The 27,437-nt window shown below is 39.3% G+C and overlaps 2 protein-coding genes across 5 annotated transcripts in view; one reads left to right on the top strand and one right to left on the bottom strand.

Moving 5' to 3' along the window:
• Positions 1-11,137, bottom strand: part of ABCB1 (ATP binding cassette subfamily B member 1) — a 54,891-nt gene extending 43,754 nt beyond the window's left edge. For 2 of the 4 annotated variants that reach the window (XM_030496950.1, XM_030496942.1), the window contains exons 1-2: positions 10,962-11,131; positions 1,346-1,476 (exon numbers count right to left, since the gene is read on the bottom strand). The gene's annotated coding sequence lies outside the window, so the exon portion shown is untranslated. Of the gene's footprint in view, positions 1-1,345; positions 1,477-10,961 lie in introns of all 4 variants that reach the window. The other 2 variants (XM_030496981.1, XM_030496961.1) reach the window with 2 other exon arrangements.
• Positions 11,138-20,230: 9,093 nt separating this feature from the next.
• RUNDC3B (RUN domain containing 3B) overlaps positions 20,231-27,437 on the top strand; it is a 50,654-nt gene continuing 43,447 nt past the window's right edge. The window contains exon 1 of the mRNA XM_030497124.1: positions 20,231-20,642. Coding sequence (XP_030352984.1) covers positions 20,539-20,642 — 104 coding nt within the window. The 5' untranslated portion in view covers positions 20,231-20,538. The remainder of the gene's footprint in view (positions 20,643-27,437) is intronic.

Consider the following 27,437-nt stretch of genomic DNA (forward strand, 5'->3'; position numbering starts at 1 on the left):
CATGAGGCCGAATTAAGTTATTGTAAACATCAAGCTTCTATTTGTGTTTAAAAAGAAAGTCTACTCTGAAAATAATGTTTTAATGATTTTACAAAGCTCAACTTTTATTATCTGGCGATTTGATTTGTAGTTAATTGTTTATTAGCTATTAACTGTTTAATATTAATTGTTCATTGTAGTAAAGGGGACTACCACAAACTAATGTCACTAGCTTCCTATTAGCAATTTACAAACTCAGTCTTGTTTCTGAAAGCTTCAAATTTTTTTGGCTTATACTTCACAACAACAGAAAATCCAGACAAATCTACAGCTCCCTTTGAGAGATATTTCCTGTATATGGAAAACACTTTTGTTGGTGTTTATCACTGAAGTTATTAAATATGATTCAATGATGCATTAATGTTTGAGAAGATAATATTTTTCATAATCATTGTTTGCAGTATAGTTGCGTTTAAAATTGGATTCTTAGTACAGTTATAACTTATACTATAGTTACAGTTATACTGTTATAAATTAATTTCACTGAAGTGGTATTTACATTTGTCTTAGATTTACTAAGATTTCTTAAACTATTTAAAGCAGGATTAAAAAATTCTATCTTTCTAGAGCATGAGCAGATGTTTTCGCCCTCAGCATATCTGGAAAAAACACATGCCTTTTGGATCTGGAAAAAAAAGATATATTCATTCAAAGAAATATGGTATAGAACATTAGAGATTTAAAAGTGTTCATGACTTCAGTTTACTGTATTTAATGTGCTATATGAAAAATGATGAAAAACAATCATAAAATTAACTTTTTGTGCAGATGGGAAACATTTTTCTCTACTGAAGTTGAATAAAGCATATATTATTACAGACACATCTGGTTCTTTTTCCTGATGTTTTTTCTAGCCAATGATATTTCTGGTAACATTGTTAACAGTATGAGTAACCAAGGAACTCAAATGAACTTCTGTCTTTCCCTCACTGAATCACTTGGATTGGACACCTTTTTCCCGTGCACAAAGAGCCTTTATAAGCTCTTATATACACAACTTGAACTATGCAGCTTAGCAGTATTCAACAGTTACTGATTAGTCACTACACAAAAAAGATAACTTGAATTAATGAAATACTACATATTGTTAGTACGCTCAGTGCCCTGAATAAGAAACAGAAAAAGTCTTTGCTGGCTAGGACGTTCTCAGCAAGGTGGGGTAGGGCTGGTTTTTACTGCCCCTGGAATGGGTCCTCAGTGTGACTCAACTGACATCTTGCAAATTCCTGCTTTTTCCTTAGGATTTTATTCCTCCTTCCCTCTTGAATCCTTGAACTGCTACCTAGCTGCATCTCAAGAGTCTTACCTCTGTCTGCAGATTTACCTCTTTTAACTTGGAGAAGTCTACTCTATCAATTTTTCGCAGTTCTCAGAATCACAAGTCTGAAAGAGGGTTACACAGCTGTAACCCTCAGCTGATCACAGACAGCTGAACTCCTGAGAAAGAGAGGAAGAAGTTTACAAACTCAAGTCATTACATATGAAATATGTAACAGTATTAATATTATATCCTATACAAAAATCAAAGCTATTTGTATTGACTTATTCCCTTCTACAATAATATTTAAAATTGTATTCTATAAATACTTGCATTCTATTCCATACAATTTGAGAAATGTCTAGATTACACAAGAAATTATGAGAATAAAATCTGTTGTTCAGCTTCTGCCTATTAATATTGAATTCCGAAGTTTTGCTTATTTCTTTATTCTACAGTTACAGTTCATAACATTCCTTACAAATCACAAAAATGAGGAGTGGAAGAGACCTCAGAATGTCATCCCATCCTTCCTCCTTCCTCCAGATCAGATCAACTATTCCATCCGTTGTTCTTGACAGCTCTGTAATGCCATTGGTAGTTTTCATAGAATCATAGAATTCATAGAACAGTCAGGGATGGAAAGGACCTTAAGATCATCTAGTTCCAACCCCCCTGCCATGGGCAGGGACACCTCGCACCAAACGATGCTGCCCAACCCGACCTTGAACACTGCCAGGGATGGAACATCCACAACCTCCCTGGGCAACCCGTTCCAGTGCCTCACCACCCTCACTGTAAAGAACTTCTTCCTTATATCTAATCTAAACTTCCCCTGTTTAAGTTTGAATCCGTTACCCCTTGTCCTACCACTACAGTCCCTAAGGAAGAGTCCCTCCCCAGCATCCTGTAAGCCCCCTTCAGATACTGGAAGGCTGCTATGAGGTCTCCACGCAGCCTTCTCTTCTCCAGGGTGAACAGCCCCAACTTTCTCAGCCTGTCTTCATACAGGAGGTGCTCCAGCCCCCTGATCATCTTCATGGCCCTCCTCTGGACTCGCTCCAACAGCTCCATGTCCTTTTTTTGTTGAGGACACCAGAACTGCACACAATACTCCAAGTGAGGTCTCACAAGAGCAGAGTAGAGGGGCAGGATCACCTCCCTCAACCTGCTGGTCACGCTTCTTTTGATGCAGCCCAGGATACGGTTGGCTTTCTGGGCTGCGAGCGCACACTGAAGCCGGCTCATGTTCAGTTTCTCATTAACCAACACCCCCAAGTCCTTCTCTGCAGGGCTGCTCTGAATCTCTTCTCTGCCCAACCTGTAGCTGTGCCTGGGATTGCCCTGACACAGGTGTAGGACCTTGCACTTGGTTTGGGTAAACTTCATAAGGTTGGCATCAGCCCACCTCACAAGCGTGTCCAGGTCCCTCTGGATGGCATCCCTTCCCTCCAGCGTATCAACCGAAGCACACAGCTTGGTGTCATTGGAAAACTTGCTGAGAGCGCACTCAATCCCACTGTCCATGTCGCCGACAAAGATGTTGAACAAGATCGGTCACAACACTGACTTCTGAGGGACACCACTCGTTACTGTTTTCCAACTGGACATTGAGCCGTTGACCACAACTCTTTGCGTGCGGCCATCGAGCCAGTTCTTTATCCACCAAGTGGTCCATCTATCAAATTGATGTCTCTCCAATTTAGAGATAAGGATGTCATAGCAGCCTTCCCGTATCTGAAAGGGGCCTATAAGGATGCTGGGGAGGGACTCTTTGTTAGGGACTATAGTGGTAGGACAAGGGGTAACTGGTTCAAACTTTAACAAACTATCTGAACTGTTATGATGTTTTTAGGATGTCTAACCTGAATTGCTCTTGAGATAGGCTAGACCTGATACCTCTTTTCTATCCACAGCAAATCTAAACAACTTCCATTGCAGTACTTTTGAAATTTTAATGCTGCTTTCACATGTCTTGTCTATTCTCTCTAGATAAAAATAAACCAAAACAGTTCCTACAACCCTTCTGAATAGAGTTGGAGCTATTGATCTTTGACATTGCTATCCTCTGCATTCAAAATGTTTCACAGTATTTTTTTTTTTTTAATTTATTTTTTTTAGGAAATTAGCCCCAGACTGGGGTTTATTTCAAAAATAGGCAAATGCTTTTAATTTCTATTAGTAATTTGACATTCTTGTCCTGCAGCAGTATGGAAGTATACTTACTTATTCTACTTTAAGCTTGTATATTGAATTTTGTTACTATAGTGAAACAACTAAAAATAATTATTCATTCAGTTCATTTAATAAGAGATCGATTATGCACTACGACCATGTTCTGCATGTTAGTCTTTGAGCAGAGTCAAATTACTTTGTTCCTTTTTGATGCTTACTGTAAAACAAATGTTTGTATAGCATAAGGTAAATGTGGTTCTACAGGCAATTGTATTCAGTGCAGATGATACACACTTGTTCACAAACTCCAAACCTTTTAAATAGCCATACGTATAGACACTAGGGTAATGCTTCCTCTTACCAATCACTTCTTCCGCAAACACTGCCACATGCCACAGGTCTGTTTGTTTTACATACCACAACACCAACACATCCCTGACAGGTGGATCCACCAGGAAGATTCCAGTTACGATATCAAGATGTGCCTGTACGTGATCATTTTGCAAGAAATAGTTCTAAAGAGACTGGAGGAATTAACTGTCTCACCATGCAGGACTCCAGTGATTAGAACATCAGATTTCTGTATGTTGTGGCCAGCGACATTATGGCTACGGTTGCTGAAGAGACAATTATCTGCAGTCATTCTATTGACCTAGATTAGATGCTCTACTGTCTCATTAATTCATCTGTATCTTAACTCCCAATTTCCCCCATTCCATAAGGGATCATTAATCTTAATTACCACAAATTCCTTTCCTGAAGTCCTATTCAATGGCTAATCAGAGCTCCTTATATTTCCTGACACTTCCAGGTACAAGCTCCTCTTTGCTTGCAGTTCTAAGCCAACTTTAGTTGGCTTTAGTCAGCTTTAGTGAAGACTTTAGTCAAGGTGCTGTCAACAGCTGAAGCTGGTGGCGAAGAGGATGGGAAAAGAGATCAGGAAGAAGTAAGTACATTTACACTGATACCAAGCAAGATACATTTATCTACATTTAGCTCACTCAGTACAACTGTTAATCTCCCTGTGGACTGGTTGTCCATGGAAATGATACCAAGCATCATTTCCATTTTCTGCTTCCAGTTCCTGGGTATAAGTTTTTTAAAAGTGTTAATCAGGTAGTGATAACATACAATAGCTAATGCTTCTTCAGAGTGAAGGAATTTTCCCTCTGTTAGAATAATATGATTTCTTTCAGGAAAAAAAAAAAATAAATTTGGAATGTGGCTTACACTTTTCATACAGAAAACTTTTCATACAGAAAACAAGTTTTCTTTGCAGAGATTCAGAAATGCCTAAGACTCATAACTTGATCTGGTCTCCAGTCCACAAGAATTATGATAAATCTATTCTCACACTACCAAACAGGTCAACTCCTTTACAAGCCACAGGCTCTCAAGTCATTAGTGAGCACAATTCAAGTTGCCTCATCATTGGCCAAACAGCTGCATAGCATTTAGTTGTCAGCTTTTCACTGCTGATCTGTTTTATTTTATAGATTTTATACTTTTTAAAAATAGAAGAGTTGTCTTCTCAAGTCAGTAAAACATTCTATTTCATTGATAATTCTGCTATGTAAGAATCTACATGAGTGCCAGCCTAGAAAAACCCTAAAAAACGTTTCTTAACTGTCTTATATTCACAGCATCTACTTCATATATGCAGCTTCCACAGGGTACAGTATTATAGTGCTTGATATAATTTAATTAATACCTATACTACAATAATATTATCTTACTTAAACTTCTACCACTATTCTAAACTAAAACTTATCTCACTTATTCAAAATACCATTTTCCCCTGTTCTTTCTTTTCAGTCAAAACTCACTCCAGTTCTGACAAGCTGACACATCATAAGGTCATTAAAATGTATTCTAATTCTAACAAGCGTTATTGCTCTACTCCCAAATATCATCCATATCAAGGGCAAAATAACCTATTTCCATATATTTCCCACTGAAAATTGAATTCATTGGACTTCTGTCTTGCAAATCCAAATTTCATCTTTATTCTTGTTTATTTCTTATTCATTTCTTGTATAAAAGTGACATACCATATTAAACAGCAACATGATCAATGACATTTAAGGAGTGCTAAGCATGGCCTAAATAATAGAGTAATATTGGTAAACAGGCACCTTCCTTACCAATAAACAGAAGAAAGAACCAATACAAAGTATTTAACTAATCAGCAAGCCTGAGGGGTCTTCCCCAATGCTTTCTTCCCTTCCTCCCCAAGAAAGTTATGAACGCTCCATCCCTGGCAGTGTTCAAGGCCAGGCTGGACAGAGCCTTGGGCGACATGGTTTAGTGCGAGGTGTCCCTGCCCATGGCAGGGGGTTGGAACTAGATGATCTTAAGGTCCTTTCTGACCCTAACTATTCTATGATTCTGTAATTCTATGATTCTCTGCATGGAACGTGAAATCACAACATGATTTCTTTTCTGCTTGCCAGACAGAACAGGAGATGAAGGCTGTAGGTCAGTGTTCCAGCACCATCAGAGATAATTGAAGGAATGAAGTGATCTCTGTTCATGTTCCGATTTCCTCACCTTTTGCACTCTAGACTTCCTCCTTTCTAACCCAATCTTGAGTCACTACCTCCTCCCATTTTACATTCTGCTTGCACACAATGACACACAACCCCGTGGAAGGGTCATGACCCTAAATGTAATTCCTTTATTTATTTTTATAGTCCGCAACAAGCAATGAATGATTAACAGCTCATCCTGACTTAATAAAGTGTTCGGAGCAGCCCTGTGTTCCACGTCACCATTCACTAAGAGTAAGCGATTTTGTTATTATGGGACAATGTTCAAGGAAGCAACTCTCATCACCTCATTTGAGCTCATTTGAGCGCTTGGTCAAACTGAGATACTTGCTACTATAAGAAAAGGCCTATATACCTTGCATATAGTGTCTGCACCTGGCACAGTAGGAATGTTGTTCTCCAGAAATTAGAGATCTTAAGGCCCACACTCCTAAGGACCCACAAGTTTCCCCTGTCAGCAAGGTATGCTTATTAAATACTACAGGGATTCCTCAGTGGGAGCATCCTCTGGGGTTCCTTGTATAGTTAATACTACGGAGCACAACTGAATTTAGAGATCTGTTTTAAACTACCTCTGGTAATTATCTACGGGACTTGGTGGCATGCAAACAAAGCCTTTTATCTAACCACTAGAGGAAATGATCTGGTAGTGACTCCACGTCACGGGCCATTTGCAGAATTTGCAGAAGGCATTTTATCATTTTCCATGGTGTCTGGGGACAGATATATTTCTAGGATATCCCATCTCCTAAAGAAAATAGATGAATTGTTCAGTGATCGTGCATGGCTGTCAACTAGTTCATGAAGACATACATTGAGTTGGTAGTTATAAGCAGGTGTGACCACAACAAGGCCAAGCCATATAACCAAAACTGATTCCATGGTATAGTGCACATGAGGGAGGAGAACATATCTGCCTATGTTATTGATGGAACACCTTGGCAACACATTATCAAAGAAAGAAGCTTGTTACTGTATGTGACAGGAACAGGAAGAATTTCTCACACACCAACTGGATAGCCCAAATCTAATGTGTATGTAAAATCATGTTTACAAGAACAAAAATTATTTGAAATGTGGTACTTCATCTTGTCACAAATATATCTGTGACAAATAATCTTTTGGAATACTGGTGTGGTGGGTCACTTCACAGGGTAGAATTACTACCTACTTGCCTAATTTATCTCCACCTATATTTATATTTCAAGTAGACTGAACTATTTAAGAGTGATAGATGTCTCAGGAAAAGCATATGTACATGCTTCTGTAAGGTCTAAAAATGACGATAAGTCTATAGGATCATGAGTGCACGGCTGGTCTTTTCATATACTGGGAGTTAGATTGGGTGATCATACCTGATTTGTTACAGAGTTCACCTTGTCACAGTTAAATCTGGCACCTGACTGATAATTTCCCCTGCTTCACAAGAGGGAAAAGAGAAGCAGGCAGAAAAATGCTTACACTAAGATTTCATATTAAGATGTTCCTCATAAACCTTTTAACCCCAAATATGGGTAGAAGTTATTTTATCTGCCACCATTATGGTAGTGATCAAAATATCCTTTGTGCTATCACAGTGTTAATAGTGATGGCTATTCTGATAATGGTAAACTGAGTAAACTGTTCTCTCATTCAGAATCACATGAATGCAGATAACGATTTGATTATCGTGCCATATCAGATGACTCACACATTAGTGTTAAACCATGACAGGAACCAGAGGAAAGCAATAATGACATTGTTCACCTATGAAAATCTCCTTTCTTCTTCACATGTATTTATGTGAATATATGGAAAAATAGAGGAATGAACAACAGAAAAAAAGAAATATGTGTGTGTTTATCTATCTATCTCTAGATATATATCTTCTACACCAGCAAAATATGAGTAGAAATAATGCCAAACATTACTGAAACCTCTGTTGTGCATCAACTTTTACCTCGATGATAATAAAAAGTCAGACTTTTGTCTCCCTTTTGACCTAGGTGTATAACCACGGGATCATTAGGGTTGGAAGGCACCTCTGGAGATCACCTAGTCCAACCCCCCTGCAAGGCAGTGTTACCAAGATTAGGTTACACAGGAACACGTTCAGGTGGGTTTTGAAAGTCTCCAGAAAGGGAGACTCCACAATCTCCCTAAGCTTACCTACGAGGATGTTATGGAGACAGTGTCAAAAGCCTTGCAGAAGTCAAGGTAGATAACATCCACTGCCCTGCCCTCGTCAACCCATCCTGCCGTGTCATCACAGAAGGCTATCCGATTAGTCAAGCAAGATTTACCCTTGGTGAATCCATGCTGACTACTCCTGGCGACGTTCTTCTCTTCTACATACTAGTTTACTGCTGTTTCTGCACACTCAGAGAGCCCTTTTACTTCAATAGCAGTCACTCAGGACACAACTGCCAAATATATACAATGAATATGCTAACATTTCTCTATCCAGAATAACACAGGGATATATGGAGTTTCCACACATGTCCACAACTATACTGAAAATTCATGTTAATGTGAGAACAAAATAGGCTTTTACTGACCCAGTTACACAGTTACAACCAAAACCATAGTAAAACTAGAAGTCACAGCACTGGCTACTCCTGCTTGCTTGTGTTGCTCCTAAAACTTGGGATATTATAACAACAGCAACTGACCTGATTGCATAGCAAGCAAGAGTAATTTTTTAACTGAGGCCACTGAATTCAGAAACTTGTAAAATGTGGCTTCCAGACCTTAAGGATTTACTTTCCTAAACTAGTAAAGAATGCACAGCCTCTAAAAACACTGCCTCAGAGTGGAGTATGATTATCAGCTACAGGAAGAATCTCCTGGAAGAAATTCAGCTGGTAGATGTCTCAGAACAGTTATCCTAGCACTGAAAGGAGATTTGGCTAGCAGGTTATTCATCTAGAACACTATGACAATGTAAAATCATATAATCCTGGAAAAATTGTTGGGATGGGCATCTGGGGAAGTATCTGAGTTCATAGAACCACAGTGCCTTTCAAGTAGCAGTGATACAAGGCCTAAGTGAGCAAGAATAATTCTAGAACCTGTGAATCAAGCAGAAATACAATGGGAGAAGCTGCCATTCAGCCTTAACAAATGGGCAAGGTAATGAAGGTAAGAAGGAAGTCACAGAAATCTCAGTCCGAAGGATCTGATAAAAGGTCTGCACATACTATAATTTTCAGAAATACGGTCATAAATGACCTACAGCCTCCATTTAAAAATAAAGATCAAAAGCAACAGAAAAGGGAAAACAGTCCTGGATGTGAGTTTAGCTCTGCATAAAAAGAGATGGTAACAATAACAGCAAAGGACCCTTGGAGAACATTATAACAACTTCCTTTAGGGTATCCCAATGGGACTACAGGAAAGCTTTTTTTTTTTTTTTTAACATGTTAAAATTTAAGAAAAAGAGGCAAAGATATGAGAAAATGGGATAGAATCCATAAATTCCTTGTTGGCTTGTTTTCTCAAGATAACTAGTAAAGATGAGGAGAAGGAACGAAAACTACTGAACATAACAGTTCCCTCTCAGTGAAGCCCTCAAGTATCTTTCTCTAAATAACAAAGACTAGGGACACTCTGCTATCTACCTGTGCCTGGCCTAGTGGTAAAATTACAATATAACCAATGCAAACGGCCAATACTGTTAATTGATACTGTAGTGTCAATACACACTCTCCAACGAATATTTGTTCCAGCTGGAACTCAAGAAAGTGGGAAAATGATAAAACTTGTATTATATGCATGAAAGGATGTTCACGCACCTATATTAAGATCTCTGTCTGCAGTTAAATAGCTGCCAAGTTCAAGAGTTCCTTCTGAGTATAGGAATGGGAGGATCCCTCCTATAAACAGCAGGGAATAATTGGCACAGCTTTGCTGAAACAAAATGTATTAGCTGCAGATTTTGCTACGGATGTTGGAGGAATTGGTGCTGACCAGTGGGAGGTGAGGGTGGAGTGATTCCTGCAAGTCACTGATGTTTTGTTATTAAGAATCCGGAGGAAATAAAAACAGTGGATATTTGGGTAACAGAATTTCCTCAAGTTTTGTGTGTCTGTAAGTTAAAATGTGGAATAATAGAAGTTGTGTATTAATTGAAGGTCCAGATCCTCCTTCCCAAAACCCAGTATTCAACGCATGCAAGAAGCAGAAGGATTCCAACCCACCATCAACAAGCTTGCAGGAAAGCAAGGTCCTAGTACAGAGACCTATAATTTTAACTTCCCATTTTGTCAAAGGTTAAAAGCAAAGAAAAAAGTCTAAAAGTGTATTTTTAACACATAAATAAGGTAGCTACCTCTCAGGTTGTTTGTGGTAGAAACATGCCTGAAATTCTTGTAGCACTAAGCAGAATATCTCAGTGATTTTTTGTTACTGACTTAGCCAACACTTTCTTTGCAATTCCACCAGCAGAGCAAAGCTGGTAAAACCAAGCATTTACCTGTAAGGGAAAGCAATATTGTTCTATCCATGTACCTCAAGACTTTCAGATCAAATGTATCAAATGTGGACGAAATTACCATCAAAATGTGTTATGTTGCATCATACATGGATGATATATAGCAGGAAAACTAATTGAAAGTAAAGGAATATACCCAAGAAGTAATCAGCATTACTTAAAACACAGGCTTTAAATCTAATCATGACAAATCTCAGTTGGTACAACCTGAAGTGAAATATTCAGAAATAGTTTTAGGTCAGGAAGTGATGCTGGAACCACTAAAGGGTAGAACTGACTATGAGAGTCCATGCTCCCACAATATACAATAATAATTGTATTAGATTCATTTTTGGAATTGTTTACATTTCTGTAAGAATATCCTTACTTTTACAGAAATCAGTACACCACTAATCAAATTAGTGAAGAAATCTCACAAACAGAAAGGAAAGAACAGAAAGAAGCAGAACTGCACTAGTTCAAACTTTACCTGTTTATCTGTCTTTCACCAGATAAAAGCTCCGTTGCTGACTTTGTGCCACAGGTTATTCAGTGTGGTTCAGATGGGTCCAGTTTTTTATCAGAAGGATAGAAAATCCTCAATTATATATGCTGCAACCCCCATGAAAAACAAAAAGAGCTGCTTGCCCTCACTCTGCACGAACAGCAGAGCTACAAGCTCTGCTAACAATGTTAAAAGAGGAACCTGAAGGAAATGATCTGGCTTTGTACGTAGTTTCAGACCGGATATATTGAGCTTTAACTAATTGGTTACCAACACAGAACAAACACAGAATGGAAATTTGGTAGCCTCAATCATGGAACGGAAATCCTGAACATAGTTTAAAAAAAAAAGAGACAAAAAAAATATGCAGGTCGTATAAAAGCATACCAAGGGGAAAAATACAGAAGGAGCAGCACTGGAATAGTCAAGCAGATGCCCTTGGCAAGGAGGTTGTGGTGATCCCAGTAGAATTAACATTTGAAGAAACACCTGTTTTGAAAACAAAACAAAGAAAATTGCACAAAGCAAGGTATCAAAGACCTAGCCACTCTACAACATGTAAATGAGGAAATTGAGGGGCGATTACTATAGATGCTAGTAGGCGGGTGAAGCATAAAGAGCACAGTGTGGTCAGATAAAAAACACTTGTAGATGGAGAGCACCATATAACCTTCAAATGGATTTGTTTCAATAGGTGCATGAACAAGATCATATAGAGGTTGCCTGAATACAGAAGGTAGTGTTAGAAGATAGATTGTTGGCCAAAGGTGAAAACAGATGGGTACATAATTGCTTAGCTACTGCTGTGGCAAACACCCCTGCTAAGAGAAAAATAACACTAAAACATTAGAGAATTCATAAACCACAAGCTAGGATACAAATGGACTACACTAGACCATGTGTAGTCCCACCTACCATGCAAAGTGGGATTAAGTATTGTTTGCTAATACTAGATCCATTGACAAAATGTGTTGAGGTAGTTCCAGTAAAGAAAGCTACAGCCAAGTCTACCAGAGTGCAGGCATCGAATGTTGTATTTTCCAGACAAGAATTAAACGAATAAATTTACTTGGAGCAATGAATGTATTTTCCAGGGCAAATCAGCAAGGTATTATTTGAAGGCTGGAGAAGCAAAGTTCAAGGTAAATTGAATGAACCAATGAGACTATAAAAATAGCACTAGGCAAAATGGAGAAAAATTACTCGGAAGTTTGGGATATCCCATCATCTTGTCATTTTAATGACCCGAGAGCCACAACAGCTTCTCACAAGTTCACGTGATTTAGAGCTATGACTGGGAGCAAAAAAAAAGACTGCCTAATCTTCTAACTGAAGAATGGATACAGACCCTATCTAAACACTGGAAAGAGATTAATGTTGTTATTGCAAGTCAGATGGGAAGGAATGCTCAGTGCATGGATAAACAAACAAGAACAAACCACTACTCTGCAGAATGGCAAGGAGGATGGAAAGTAATGTTCCATATTTTCCACACAAGTTTACAGTCTAAACTGTAAATGGGATGGACTAGCTCCAATTATAAATAAAGCAGGACCTTATGCATGTCAAGTAAAACTCCAGAATAGAAAAATGCCTACGTAGTTCCAGTTGCAATTTTGATTATGGGAAGGCAAATAAGTTAACAAAAAGGAAGAATGTTATGTTATAGGCTTTGCTATTAAAAATTAACAGTGAGTAAGGTGTATGGGAAATCTCACCAGAAACATCACCAGCAGAAAGGCTATTAAAAGAAGCAGCATACATTAATTGTCAGGCTTTGTCAGATTGACGTTTGAATGTTTTTATTTTTACTAATAACTGTATATTAATAATTACATTAGGTACGAAATAATGAATATTTGTTTGGATTACAAGGGAATAGCAAGCATCCTGCTTTTTGTTGATAATAGACCCTACCTCTAGTGTCAATGGAAAGCTCTTTTGTACCAAAGATCATGAAAACATTGGATACATGTCTCCACTACTCAAATTATGGCAGACAAGTGTGAAAGCTAAACCATAGCATCTATGTTACATGATGCCAGAAATAATCTTACAATTTTAATTCATTTCTGATTTTAAGGGAATGTTAAAATCAGATTTTTAACATTCTGATTATGGGGGCTTGAAGCAGCAATTTAACTTGGATACTTTATTTCTACTTACTTGGCTAAAAATCAAAATAAACTACAACATTTGTGATGGAACCTGAACAATCACATAAACCGAAATACATGTGGAAAACACCAGGCACGGTTAAACCAAGGGTGAAAACTGGAAGTGAAGCAGAAATTGAAACAAGCAAAAAACGACAACAAAAAAAGGTCAAATGTTTAGTTCACACTTTTGTTGTTGCTGTTGTTTAATTTTTTAAACCCAAGATTCCCATTGAGACACAATTCTCAATTTTGGTAATACAAGATACTACTCAGTGGCAGCAAATTAATTGAGTGCATATTACAGTGAACAAAGCATTTATTTTGACTTTTCCAAGGCAGAACAGATATATCCCTTTTCTTAAAGGGACATTTGTAACATTGACCAAGAAATGGATTCCATGTTATTGAGTGCAACATACCAAGAGGTTTTGAGGATACCATTTTAGAGGGAGTAGAAGTTACAACTGGAATTTTGGACACCATTGATGTACAACATTGATTAGTAAATTATCAAAATTGGGGCTATTATATGCAACATTCAAACCCCATGAAGTAAATACATATATATAAATTCATCTCTGAATGTTATTTACCTGAGATTTAATAATGTCACATGGGAATTAAATGTGGATAGAAGTAGCAAAAATTTTAGTTTTATAGAAAGAAAAGTACAGGAACTAGGAAGTTGTATTAACATTATTAAACTACTAATAGCATAGTAGATTCTGTGAGCAATAATCACCAAAATGCAAGTTATGGGACAGTCAGTGCATAAGATGGCCAAAGTTTCAACCATTTAAATGGGATAAAGCTATGATTTTAGGAGAAATGAAAGCCAAGATAGTATGCAGGAGGCAGAGGTGTGTAAAACAGCACATGCACAACCCACATTGGATTACCTGAAGAGATCTACCAGTCACTGTACAGAAGCTAAGTAGCATTACTGATGGTATTAACAGACTTGGAAAGGCACAGCAAGGAACAGGGTTACAGCCACCAAGGCCTGTCCCACAGGAATGCAGTCTGAAAAAGCCCGCACTCTGGAAAGAGAATATAATTCCTGCAATAGCAGAAACTACTTGTATGCGGAGCCAATTAGCAGTTAACAATTCTAGGATCTATGACACCAGATACGGATACATGTTATTGTTTCTCTGCATCTATTTCAGTAGGAATTGACAGAAAAGTGTACTTTCCCTAGAGAAATGTGTGCAACATTTCTCATGTATCTAGGGTAAACATTTGCAATGTTCATCTCTATCACCAGAATTATAATACCCAGATAACAACCAGCCTAGGGTAATTAGTAATCTTTATAATAAAAACATTAAGGAATCACAGCAAATAGAGGAAGTAGCTAAAAACAAAATGAATACGCACCAAGCAGTGAAAGGACATACTTCTTTAAAGGATCAGGTTCAAGGAAGTTTGGGCTAGATACAAGGAAGAAGTTCTTTACTGTGAGGGTGGTGAGGCACTGGAACAGGTTGCACAAAGAAGTTGTGAATGCTCCATCCCTGGCAGTGTTCAAGGCCAGGTTGGACAGAGCCTTGGGCGACATGGTCTACGGTGAGGCATCCCTACTCATGGCAGGGGTGCTGGAACCAGATGATCTTAAGGTCCTTTCCAACCCTAACCATTCTATAATTCTATGATTACCTGATCAAATGAGGCCACCAAGTGGCAATGCAAATATTTAAAGTCACAAAGGAAAAGTGTAATACCTTTTAATAGAATCAGAATCATTTAGGTTGGAAAAGACCTTTAAGATCATCAAGTCCAACTGTTACTCCAGGACTGCCAAGTCCACCACTAAACTATGTCACTAAGGGCCTCATCTACATGTTAATAACATAACAACTTTAGAATATGCAAAGAGAATAATCAAGAGAAATGAATATAGATTAAAATTTGTGTGCCCTGGCATAAAGCAGTAATCCCATTTATGGTTCAGAAGCATAACTTGCTAAAGCTGTCTTCCAGTGTCGAAGCCACAATGCCTTCAAATATTGCTTTCCTACTCATTTGAGGCAAGCAACCTTAAACTGACTTGCAACAATTTTTAAAACTAGATTGAAATTCACAACCTTCTTGTCCTAAATCACAAACGTACTTCATATTTCGACGTCTAGTTTTTCTTGGCCAATTCTACTATGATGACATCATTTTGCAGAATTCAGGTCTTATTCTTATGCTCCTTCTGTTCATGACTGTCACCCAAGTATGCTCTAAAAAGGCATATGGTACTCTGCCTTCCTCGATTCCTTTCGCTCCTTCCACAGAATTAAGTATCAGCAGGATGCCAAAAAAGAAGGTGGGTGGAATTCCACTTTCTACCCCCCCCCCAAGCCTTTCTTTTAAATCATCCTGTACAGATTTTTTTAAGACATAAGGATAAACAATAACGCCAAAGTGCAAGATCCACAAATAATCTGATAAATCTACCATTTCTGAGAATTCATATAGAAAAGGGTGCTTTGCAACTAGAGCTCCAAATGGTACCTACGAGGTTTCAGTACTAAGATATTGGTAAATCAAATATACACAGATAGTAGAGGTTGCTGCTGAAAAAAAAAAATAGAAAAAAAAGGGCACAACAAACAAAAAAAGCCAAAACCTGTTCAAAACAGCAAGCATGTATGCCTGCTGCATGCACACATAGCTAAGCAACTGACTGAAACCCATGAGCTTTGCTCCAAACTATTTATATACTCAAAACTATTCTAAAGTGCAATAGTAAAATATATCACATCTCACACTAAATGTGTCATAACCAGTTTGTGTTTTGCTCCTAAGTGAGGAAGTTTTACATCATGATATCTTGATATCAAGTTCATTTCCTCCTACTGCAAATCACAGCACAGTGTCAACTTGTTGTGGGTTAAACCTGGCCAGCAGCTAAGCCCCACACAGCCACTCACTCGCTTCTGCCCAGTATGATCAGAGAGTGAACTGGAAGGGCAAAAGCAAGAAAAATTGTGGTTGAGTTAATGACAGTTTCATAAATGATGCAAAGCAGTGCATGCAAGCAAAGCAGAATAAGGAAAACATTCACTACTTCACATTGACAGCAGATGTTTAGCTGTTTCCAGGGAAGCAGGACTTCATCATTCCGTAACGGTTACTTGGGAAGACAAATGCCGGAACCTCAAATGTCCCTGCTTCCTCCTTCTCTCCCTGAGCTTTTATCACTGAGCACAACGTCATACACTGTGGAATACCCCTTTGGTCAGTCTGGGTCAGCTGGCTTGACTGTGTCCCCTCCCAGCTTGTTGTGCACTCCCAGCTGGCTGGATAGCATGAGAAACAGGGAAGGCCTTGATACTGTATAAACACTGTTCAGCAACAGTTGAAATATTGGTGTGTTACCAGCACTGTTTCAGTAAGAAATCCTGAACACAGCACCATATAAATAAACTCTATCCCTGACAGACTCAGTACACAACCTGTGTAGTAAGTTTGTTCACATGAAACCTTGTAAATATTTAAATTGTTCAGAACGAAGTTTTAAAGTTGCAAACTGTACTGAGACACAAACTCACTACAAATGAAATAAAAATTCTGACTTTTAGATTTTATTTTCCGATGTGCTTATGCCTTCAGAAAACAGTTCAAGTGAATGAATTCTGTCAAACCTGAAAGAGGAGCACGTCACAGCTTTTTAAATTAAGAATACCTTTAATGGAGTTTTGCCACTTCAGTTATGCAAACAATCTATTTAAAAGTCATCTTCTTATTGACTGAAAGCCAGTAAATCTGAAGAAACACTTCTGAGTCTCTTGTTCTTTGAGATGTAGTGATTTTCATACAGGCATTGCTATCTATAAATCCAAATCGATTTTAACCAATTAATACTCCTCATTGCTTCCTACCAGTCATAGCTGCTGTATTTATTCATATAGTGACAATTAAAATCCCTACTTCAGTAATACTGTTTCTGAATATTTGAAGTAAGTAATATGTTCCAGCTTCATATGGTCAAAATTAAACAGGAGTAAGTTCCCAGTAGGTTTGGGTTTGGTTTGGTTTGGTTTGGTTGTTTGGGGTTTTTTTTCCCATACTTTTTCAGAATCACTCATTACTCATGCCCATGTTTTACAGAGACTGACTTCTAAGTGAAGCCATATAGAATTATATCACAGAATGGTTTGGGTTAGAAGGGACCTTAAAGGTCACCCAGTTCCAACCCCCCTGCCATGGGCAAGGACATCTTCTACTAGACCAGGTTGCTCAAAGCCCCTGTGTCCAACCTGGCCTTGAACACTGCCAGGGATGGGGCAGCCACAACTTCTTTGGGCACCCTGTTCCAGTGTCTCAGCGCTCTCACAGTAAAGAACTTCCTAATATCAAATCTAAATCTACTGTCTTTCAGCTTAAAGCCATTCCCACTGGAACGGAAAGTTGGAACTAGGTGATCTTTAAGGTCCCTTCCAACCCAAACCATTCGATGATTCTATGATGATTTTTCTACCTGCTGAAAGCAGGGCCACCTTTGAAGTTAGAAAAGGGCATTCTGGTTCTTCATCCAGCTAACTTTTGAGTATCTCCAGGACAAACATTGTACAGCTGCTCTGAGCAACCCACTTCAGTGTCTGAACATCTTTGCTATCAAGTATTTTCCTAATATCTATCCCTTGTTGCAGCTTATGACAATTGCCCCTTAACTTTTTCCTATTCTCTCCTCAAAGAGCCTGACTGATCCCTCTATCCTCCTATCAGGTAGTTGAAGACCATAAGATTTTTTTCCTTAGCCTATTTCCTTACAGAGAGACATTAAAAATGCAAGACTTACTACAGTAAATTTCCTGATAAATTTATTTAGCTTTCTTAAGTCTAAAGCAGCTGATGATACTCAATTTATTTATTTTTTTTTTATTCTTTTGAAGTCTTCTGAACATTTTTACAGTTCCTGCTTTGATAAGACAGCAGTATTAGATAAATTATGTTTGAAAGAAAGCAATGATCTTTGAGAAGATTCCTCTACTTGAGGACTAAAAACTACCAATATTGAAACTGACAGCTTGGTCTAACAGATAAGCCTTATTTCATCTTAAACCTCTTTCAAGTATAAAAAGAAAAAAGTTAAAGTTCCTGGAAATAAGGCAGAAGAGAAGAACAGAGAAGATATTTTTGCTTTTGATATATGTGGAAGAGTTGTCCTGTTGTTTGGTTTTGTTTGTTTTTTGTAAAGTATTGGTAATTATCCAGTACATTTATCATAAGTTCAGCAACAGACCTTGCAGTTGAAATCTCTCATCTACAGCAGAAATTAAGTCTACTTCAGCCTCATCTTGAACTTAATTGAAAGATTACTCAAGCTGCACAAATCTCTTAATAGGAGCTACAGAGACAAAGATTCTGCGAAGCAGAAAGAAACCTGAAAGCAGGCTTCATTTCTGAGAGTCAACAAGTAACACACTGAATATTTTCCTTTGATTGTCTGAAAGAAAAAGTAAAGAACAATAGTTTGTTCCAATCTTCTTCTAGTAGAGCCATTTCATCCAAAAATATTAGGCTTGCTTTCAGAATAGGAAGAGAAAGTATATCCACCTTCAGGTTTACCTGCTCTCCCACTTCTTTTATGTTGGAGAGGAGAGGAAGAAAGGCAGGAAACAGACTGACGAACTACCTCACAGTGAATTTGAATCATAACGCACTTGGGAAAAAAAATCCACCCAAGCAAAGATAAAGCTTTACCTTAGGGAAGGCAGAACTTACCATTTGATATAAACTTCAGTGAAGATAAAGATTAGTTCAAACTTTTTCAGCTGTATGCTGAGTGGGGTGAAAATACAGCATATCAAGGAATGATCAAGATGATCTTGGAAGGTTTGGAAAGAGGTAACAACACTTGAAACAATTTATCAAATATCTCCTGATTAAGAAAAAAAAAGGCATTTTAAGCTACTATATATGAAAACATGGTCAACTATATGGAAATCTACTTTTTAACGTTCTTCCATCAAGACAATTCCTCTTCAGGTAACATTGGCAGTCAATAACTGGGCACAGTTCTGTGATTGCATCTCTATGAAATAACATACCTACAAGTGACATTCTCTGAGGAAGCCATAGTCCAGTGGGGATTTGCATGTCTGTAAGTAGAATTTTTTATATTTTGTCAATAGGAATGGATAGCTTAGACTTTAACAGACGCATTTAGGAATTATCATATGCATAACTCAATAGAATAAAGATTTGCACTACAATTTATGTCACTATTCATCCTTGTTGCACACAAATAAAGTTATTTTCTTAAGCAGAAAGGGAACTTCCTCTCATAAAGGAAAACAAATTAATCCATACAGCTTCACATCTCCCCGACTATCCAGCCAAATCCACTCCTTCACACCCTACAAAACACAATTAATTTACTACCAGTTTTTCTTCAGAAGTGCTGTATCATCCCATTTTACAGTGACTTGAACTTCAACTAGGTGATCTTAAGGTCCTTTCCAACCCTAACTATCCTATGATTCTATTATTTCATTCCATGTGTCTCTTGCACAACTTGACACCCAGGCAAAGCCCTACAACCAAAGCTCTTCTAAGCATGCTCAGAAATAATGCTTTTGTTTAGAGCAGGGACAGACACCTGTACTTCGGCTGCAGAGTGCATTACCATTTAATTCACATATTCCCACAAGTATGGCCTCGAAAGGAAGGTAAAATGTGCAATAAAGCTGTAGCGTCTTATGGTTCACAGCGGTGTTAACTCGAGGCCACCACAGCCTACAACCAGAGAAGTTGTCTCATCTTGGGTAGCAAGTCGCTGAAAGGGAATTACTAACAACTAAAAGGAGGCCACAGTTTTGCAGACGCTTAGAGGGCTACAGGGCTCACTCGGGGTCCCGAACCCCACCGGCATGTACTAAGGGAGGGGACACTAAGGCGAATGAGGGGAAACGGACGTTAGGGAGAAGGGGAGGGAGCCGCAGGAAGTCTCCCAGAGACGCGCCCCACCTTCCTCGGCCGGGAACCCGACCCCGCCATCCTCCCTCCGCCCCAGGTGCCGGTGCCTTTCCCGCCGCCCGCCCGCTTCCGTCAAGGGGAGAGCGCCCCGTTGAAAGTGGGGCCGCTGGTGCGCGGTGCCGCGCCCTTCCAGAGCGCCGATTGGCTGGCGGCGCCGGCGCTCTGCGGCGCTGTGATCCCGAGGCGCCGTGGCTGCCCGGCTGCCGGGAGCGGGGCGGGGGGGACCCCGGCGCCTCCTCGCCCGACCTGCCGCCTGCCTCGGGGCGCTCCTCCCGCGCGGGCCGGGCGGCGGGAGGAGGAGGAGCGGCGGGGAAAACACGGGGGCCTCCTCCTCCTCCGCGTGCGGCGGCGGGCGCAGCATCCTCGAGACCGGGAGGCCGGGAACAAAGGCTCGGCGCCAGCCCCGGCAGCTCCACCTGCCCCCGGCGGAGATGGCGTCCCTCGGCTTAGGGGGACTCAACGTCTCCGCCCGTAGGAAGAGTGTCCCGTCTCGCAACGCCGCGGTGGAAAGGCGGAACTTGATCACGGTCTGCAGGTGAGCCTGCCCTGCGCTGCCCGGCCCGGCCCGGCCCTGCCCTGCCCTGCCCTGCCCGTGGGGACCGTTCCTCGCTTTCCCGCTGCCCTGGCTGCCGGCAGCCCTGCCTTGAGGGGACTGTTCCGCCCCTGCTCGCAGCGGCCGCCCCGGGGCGGGAGCTCGGGTGCAGCCCCGCCGCAGCCCGCCCTGCCGGGGGGAGGCCGGGGTGCCGGCCTGCGGGGCACGCAGTGGCGGGAGAAGGCAGCCGCCTTCATCCTGCTGCTTCATCCTGCCTCCTCATCCTGCCGCCTCCATCCTGACTCAGCTCCCTCGGGAGCCGTGGCCTGTCGGGTGGCCGAGGGGTCGGAGCACACCTGGCAGCGCCCCGAGCGCACCAGCTGTTAAATGGTCTTTTTTTCCTGGGGGGAAAGGTTTGTTTTCGGCACCTTGATTGCGTTCGTGGGCCAAAGGCGGGTACTGGAGCAATGTTGAACTGGAAGAAATTCTTTACTGTGAGGGTGGTGAGGCACTGGAACAGGTTGCACAAAGAAGTGGTAAATGCTCCATCCCTGGCAGTGTTCAAGGCCAGGTTGGATAGAGCCTTGGGCGACATGGTTTAGTGTGAGGTGTCCCTGCCCATGGCAGGGGGTTGGAACTAGGTGATTTTTAAGGCCCCTTCCAACCCAAACCATTCCGTGATTCCGTGAACGGAGGTTTTCATCTTCGCTTAAATGGAATTGGTGTAGTGTCGATGTCTCACGAACTGACGCGGTACGGCCACTTTTAAAATACAGACTTTGTGTGTATTGGACGTGAAGTGAAACCTAAAGCTGCTTTTCCAAGCTGCTGTCGAGTGGCTAATGCTGTGTTCTTGTTAACTCGCTGGTGCTGCAGGAGCAGTCCCGAGGAGGCTCCTGCCTTCAGGGGATATTTTTATCTCCAAAATCTAGATCAGGAGATCTGCAGTACGGGCTAGATCTAGTGTATGCAAATATTTTTTTGTAGCATCTTGGTGCTGAGCTTATACAAGCTTAATAACACTTCCCGCGGCTTCCCGTGCAAGTGTTTCCACTGCTGTCATTGTTGAATTCATGCAGCGTTTCCAAGTGTGCAGTACTGACCCATTACATCATGGCAAACTTTTAAATACCTGGATATGCTGGGAGCAGTGACCCTGTCAGTTCACTGGTTTCAATTGCTAAATTTTTAAGTTATCAAACTAATTGGAATATTATCTGGAGAAGGTCTCCAACAGACTCGTATGAGCTATAATGTTTTAATTCTCAGAAATGTTAATAATGTACCACTTAATGCTGCAGCAGTATTTAAAAACAATTTAGGACTTCAAAATCTTCCTTTTTTAATTTTTTTTCCTCTTTTATTGTACGTTGTTAGTGGGTTTTCTAAAGTGTAACTGTATCATCTGGCTACTGAAAGGAATTTGCTTCAATATTCCTGCAAGTCCTAGCATCTGGGTTTCAGAGTAGCATCAATACCATTCTGCCTTTTTCCCAGGCTATTTATGCTGACCTCTACTCTCGCCTGTGAAAAGGATATGCGACAAAAACATAGAAGAAGAAGATTTTTACCAAACTTGCGGAAGCAGGTCAAATAGAAGAAACATAAGTTTTCAGTTTCACTATTGCTACAGAGGTACAGATATGGCCAATCTGCAGACTCAGGAAAACAGTGGTTTTATCAAGTGATGAGATGAGTATAAAGGTTATAAAGAGTTCTTTTTAAAGGAGTATATTGTATTCTATAGAGCTTGCTGTTTTTCTCTGCCTCCCCCTTTGAGAGAAACTCTTCTGTACTCTGTGCAGTTACATTTTATTTTTCAGTTTCTTTATTTCATGTCCTTGTCCTGCACTTGAAATGTTGTAGTATATTTAAAGAGGCTTAGAAGTCTGAGGAAATTTAGTCAAACACATATGAAACAAAGAGCTACTGCAGAAATTACTTGAAATTGGTGTATTTTAATTATTTTCAGTAAAACAACTTAATTTTGCTGTATCTTTACAAAACTTGAAGTTTCTAGTTTGTGAATACACCTTAAAATTTGGAAAAGATGATGGGGAAAAAAGATTTGTGTTATTATGATGTGCATACATTTATATACATTTTTATTCTTCGGCCAGCATAAGAGTAAATATTTTAAAAATTTCTGTGCTTTACTGTCATTTACTTTTTTCTGTTATTGAAAAGTGTTATTTGTTAGGAATAGCCAAATCAATATCAAAGACAGTAAGATAATAGTCCTTTCCAATCAAAATCCTGTGAGAATGTGAAATATTTCAGGTAAAAATAGCTTCAGTTAATTGATTTAGTGATATTTGGATTATATGGCTTGCTATGCAGTGAAGGTGAGAGATCACAAGGAAGATATTCTTCTGAATTGCCATCTGTTAACAGTCTGTGATAATTTAATGAACTATTTTTGTTAATGCTTCAATTTAGCAGATTTTTACTTAATAGTTAAAATGGGCTTTGGGTTTTTAGTCTTCTCTTACAGTGATGACATCTAACTCCTTGTGTGGATGTGGATAGTTCCTTACATTTACAGCTTTAATGAAAAAGCCTGTTCCTTCCAAAGTGTTGAGGGGCACTGTAGTAATGGAAAGTAATGCAGTTAATTAAGTTTCATAAACCAGTTGTGTGTGAAAATACATGGTTGTGTTTGTGTAACTGCACAGCCGTGATTTAAATTGCAACAATTTTTAGGATTTGAATAAGTAATACATGATCTAAGCTCTGTTTCTCTCCCTACCCTTCTCCCTAAAGTTTGATGCCTTCCATTTTTAGTAAGTGCCCTTGGATGCTGAGGTTGTTTTAGGTTGTTCACCTTGTTTTAATCTAGTCTTCCCTAAGATTCATAGATCCATGCAGAGACAGAACCACCAAAAAAAGTAGAGACAGGCCTTGGAAGTGAGGGTCATAGCTTAAACACAGATTGTTAACACAGAATTGAACAGTTGTCAGGAAATGTATTTTTAAAATAGTGATTTTGCTAATATGCAGAAGAGTAACACTGACATTGACCTTTAGCTGAACTGTCTGGTTTCATGTCCAAGCCATGTTCTCTAGCATAAGGGATATTAGTTTATAATCTTGGGGATTATTCTATGTTAATAGCTTACAGTCTTTAAAATAGCATTTTAATGACATTTCCCAATTGCAAGCTAAATACATGTGACAGAATCCTTCCATTCACTTGAAAACTAAGAGGAGCAGAATCTGACAGTGGAAAGTGACAAATTCGTATAGTAGTCAGTTTTTCTGCCCATTTGCTTTCTGGTTAGAGGCTTGTTGCTGTTTTGGAAATAAGCCTATAGACCTGGGATGTATCCACAAAAGGTTTGGCTTTGGTTTGGAGTTACTAATGAAATTTGGGAGATCTTCTTGTGCATCTTGCAAAACAGTGAAGAACCCACCCCAAAAAGATTCCTATAAATCTTTCTTATTCAGGAATGTTTCCCTCTTGTATAACTCAGAAGGTCTTTTTAAGGTTGGAGGATGCTACTGTTTCTACATCTTTTTTTGGCTCAAGCAAGACTAAATTCGTGACAGAGAATGTAGAATCTAATCTATCTAATCTATGTAAGAATCTGAAAACATCCGAGTTCACAAAGGTCATTTATAAACACTGATATTGGAATCTCTCCAATGACAGTTACCATATGAAAAAACCCCCAACCCAGACCAACTCTATTGTTGCAGTGACACAATGGGAAATGATTGGATAAAAGACATTTTTTAAAGGAACCTTGTAGTAACGGATATTGGGGCTATATCACTCCTCTGGTCCTACAGTCTACCAGGAAGTTCATCTTAGAAAATGTTAAGTTAGTTTTCAAGACATTTTACTTTCTCATGCCCTTTTGTTACAATTTCTGAGTTAACCTCTGAAATGTAAGTAGACTGTTGCTCTAGAGTGCAGTGGTGCTGTAGCAGCAGCCCAGTAGAGAGAAGGTGAAGTTGGGAGCAACAAGGAGAAACAAGAAAGCTGCTCCAGCTCTACCCACATGGACATATTTTCTTCATAGCTCTTGTGTGCTTTAGACCTGACCTTTAGTTTCTTGACTTTCAGTCCCCAAGTGGTTCCACATAACTCTGCAGGAGCATGGGCTTTCTTTTCTGAGAGGCCGTACACTGGAAACAATATGTGAGGCATCTTTCATGATGGAGTAAAATTGCTCACCTGATGCTTACAGTGTAGCCTTTTTTCAAAGGCATCAATCACTTCTACGTACCTTAAATCCTTTTTCCAATCCGCATGGTAAGCATGGTGAAGTGTGAATATCTAACATGCTAAATGTGCTTGTGACTTTAAACTTAGAGATATGTTTGCCTCTCTGAAGGAAGAGGGAAGGGAAAAAAAAAAAAAAAGCAACAATATATCCACAGAAGTATTTGCATAAAATATTTTTTATATCTCCCCAAAATATTTCTGGCCAATCACATTTTGCCTAATAGCACTGTTATTTTCCTGATCTGTGGAAATAAGGTGTACATACTTGCCCTCCCTGTCAGTTCTAAAAGCCAATTTCAGCCAAGCTTGACATAATTATAGAGGCTGTTTAGGTTTTTGGTGAAAGTGTAGAGTGATGGAAATTAATATTCTATGGAGTGCATGGTGGCAGTAATATGAGCGCTTAGAAAGACCACCATTAATGATGGGCGGTTAGACTGTCTTTTCTAATCAGACCCTAGGTATTTAAAAATTGTTGTATCCTTAAAACTAGATATACTCCCTCAATTGAATTGTGGGATGCTTTAAAATTATTAAAAAAAAAAGAAAAAGAAAAAAATTGCTTATCTTGATTTTTTAGAAGTGTGTGAGTTGCTCTTGAGTGTTTTTTCTTTAATATATCTCCGTTTCTGAATATGTATCCCATACAATACTAATCAGTGAACTTTTAAGTAGGACACTGAATAGAGGAAAAATAGGCATAGCTACATATTATACATCACTTTGTTTTGCAGTTTATGCATAATAGTGTCATGATTGTGTCTCTAGTTTTAAGATTATGTTATCATATATAGCCCAGTATGTTATACTGCTAACTCACCTCTCTCTTGTGTATGTACCTGTGAGTGAATGGTATGCTGTACCTTCTCTTTTTCAGACCAGCACAGTGTGGGAGAAGTCTTCTTGCCACAGTTAATACTTAGTCATGGCATTGTTATATACATTTATTTTTCAAAATTAAGAAGTTTTTTTATACATAATTTCACAGCTCTGGTATAGCTTTGAAGAAACAAGCATTACTGCCATTAGAGTAGTCAGTAGCAATGATACTGACTAGGTAGAAATTTACTGGTGGGCATCCATGTCTCTCACTCAAAATTGGTTAAAAACGTGGAGGAGTTAAAAACTGAGTCATAACTTGGCACTGCAGATGAAGCTTCCTCCCCCACCCTACTCACTTCTGATTCCTGTCTTGCTAAAAACACTATAACAATAGAAGCCTGCAGGGAAGGTAGGATGGGGAGTCTTTATTCAGAAGTTTACTTAGTATGACATAATTGAGTTGAAACTCTTGAAATATATGTCAGTTCAGTTTGAGCATAATTTTATTTAGTAAATGAGCATCAGGAGGCAGTGCTGACTCCACTCAGGATGCAGTGCAGTTATTTTTACAGTACAGAGCATTTGATGATAATATTGCTGGTTTAAGGAGTCTCATTCCTGCCCGTGCCTATATAGTATGCTGCTTCTGCACCTGTGCTGTAGAACTGTGTCGAGATGCTGTGAAGCATTATTATTATGAATGTCTCCATGTTTAAGAGTCATTCTACCCCTCCTTTCAAGTACTGAAAATCTAGATCAGTTCATAGTGAGCTCCATAAAAAGTAGAACTGGCACAACTGAGGGAGCAGTGTGCTCAGGTATAGGGTCTGAGAGGCAGAGTGGGAACTTCGTAAGTTGCTACTGTTGAAGTTTGAGTGTTGTGAAAACTACTGCCTCAGGCTCTAGTATGGCTCACATTAATACAGAGAGGGATGTTGCAAAAACCACAATAATGCCTCAAAGTAAGTGTTACTTTCAAAGTTGAGGACATGTGAAACTTGCCTTGAAACTAAAAACTGAAGAACAAGGAACAGAAAGGAAAAGAAAAATGGATTATGATTACAATGGCAAAGGCAAGAGGAAAATCAATTTTTGTCTTATTTCTTGAAGTTTACACTAGCTGCTCCTGAATAAAAATGGATTTGTGTAAGTGCAGGTGTAACTAAAGTCAACTAGCTGGCTAGATGACTAGTTACACCTTGTCTGCTTTTTACTGTGGCTTGATTCAGCCTTTCCAGTTTCAAATGTTAGATCATTTAAATTGATATATTTTCTGGCATAATAATGAAGTAATATGGTGCTGAATGGGGATTACCCCCATTCACAGGGAAATCAGCCTGTCTTGAGTTAATGCACAGAGTTAACAGTGCATAAAAATTGTTTTATAATATGTTTGGATTATTCCTGCTAGGATGAAATTACAGTGTTCTCATAATAAGGTGAAGTTTATACTCCTGATTCTTGGACATGGATTTTGGGAATAAAAGGAGTGTTGACGAAATGTCAAGCAAAAATCATGACGGTTTGGGATTATAAGGAGAAACTGATGTTGGGTGCTTTTTGAGTACTTGTTTGCTACAGCTTTATTATACTAGTTCAGAGAAGAGGAAAATAATTAGCTAGTTTCTATGTAGAAAGTGTGGGGATTTTTGTTTTCTTTTTGTTTTTAAGTCTTTATGCTTAAGATTAACAGTGATGATTCTATTGCTAGGCCATTTCTCAATGTGATATGTGTTTACATTGCT

This window comes from Strigops habroptila, chromosome 1, assembly GCF_004027225.2.
Source record: "Strigops habroptila isolate Jane chromosome 1, bStrHab1.2.pri, whole genome shotgun sequence".
Lineage (NCBI taxonomy): Eukaryota > Metazoa > Chordata > Aves > Psittaciformes > Psittacidae > Strigops > Strigops habroptila.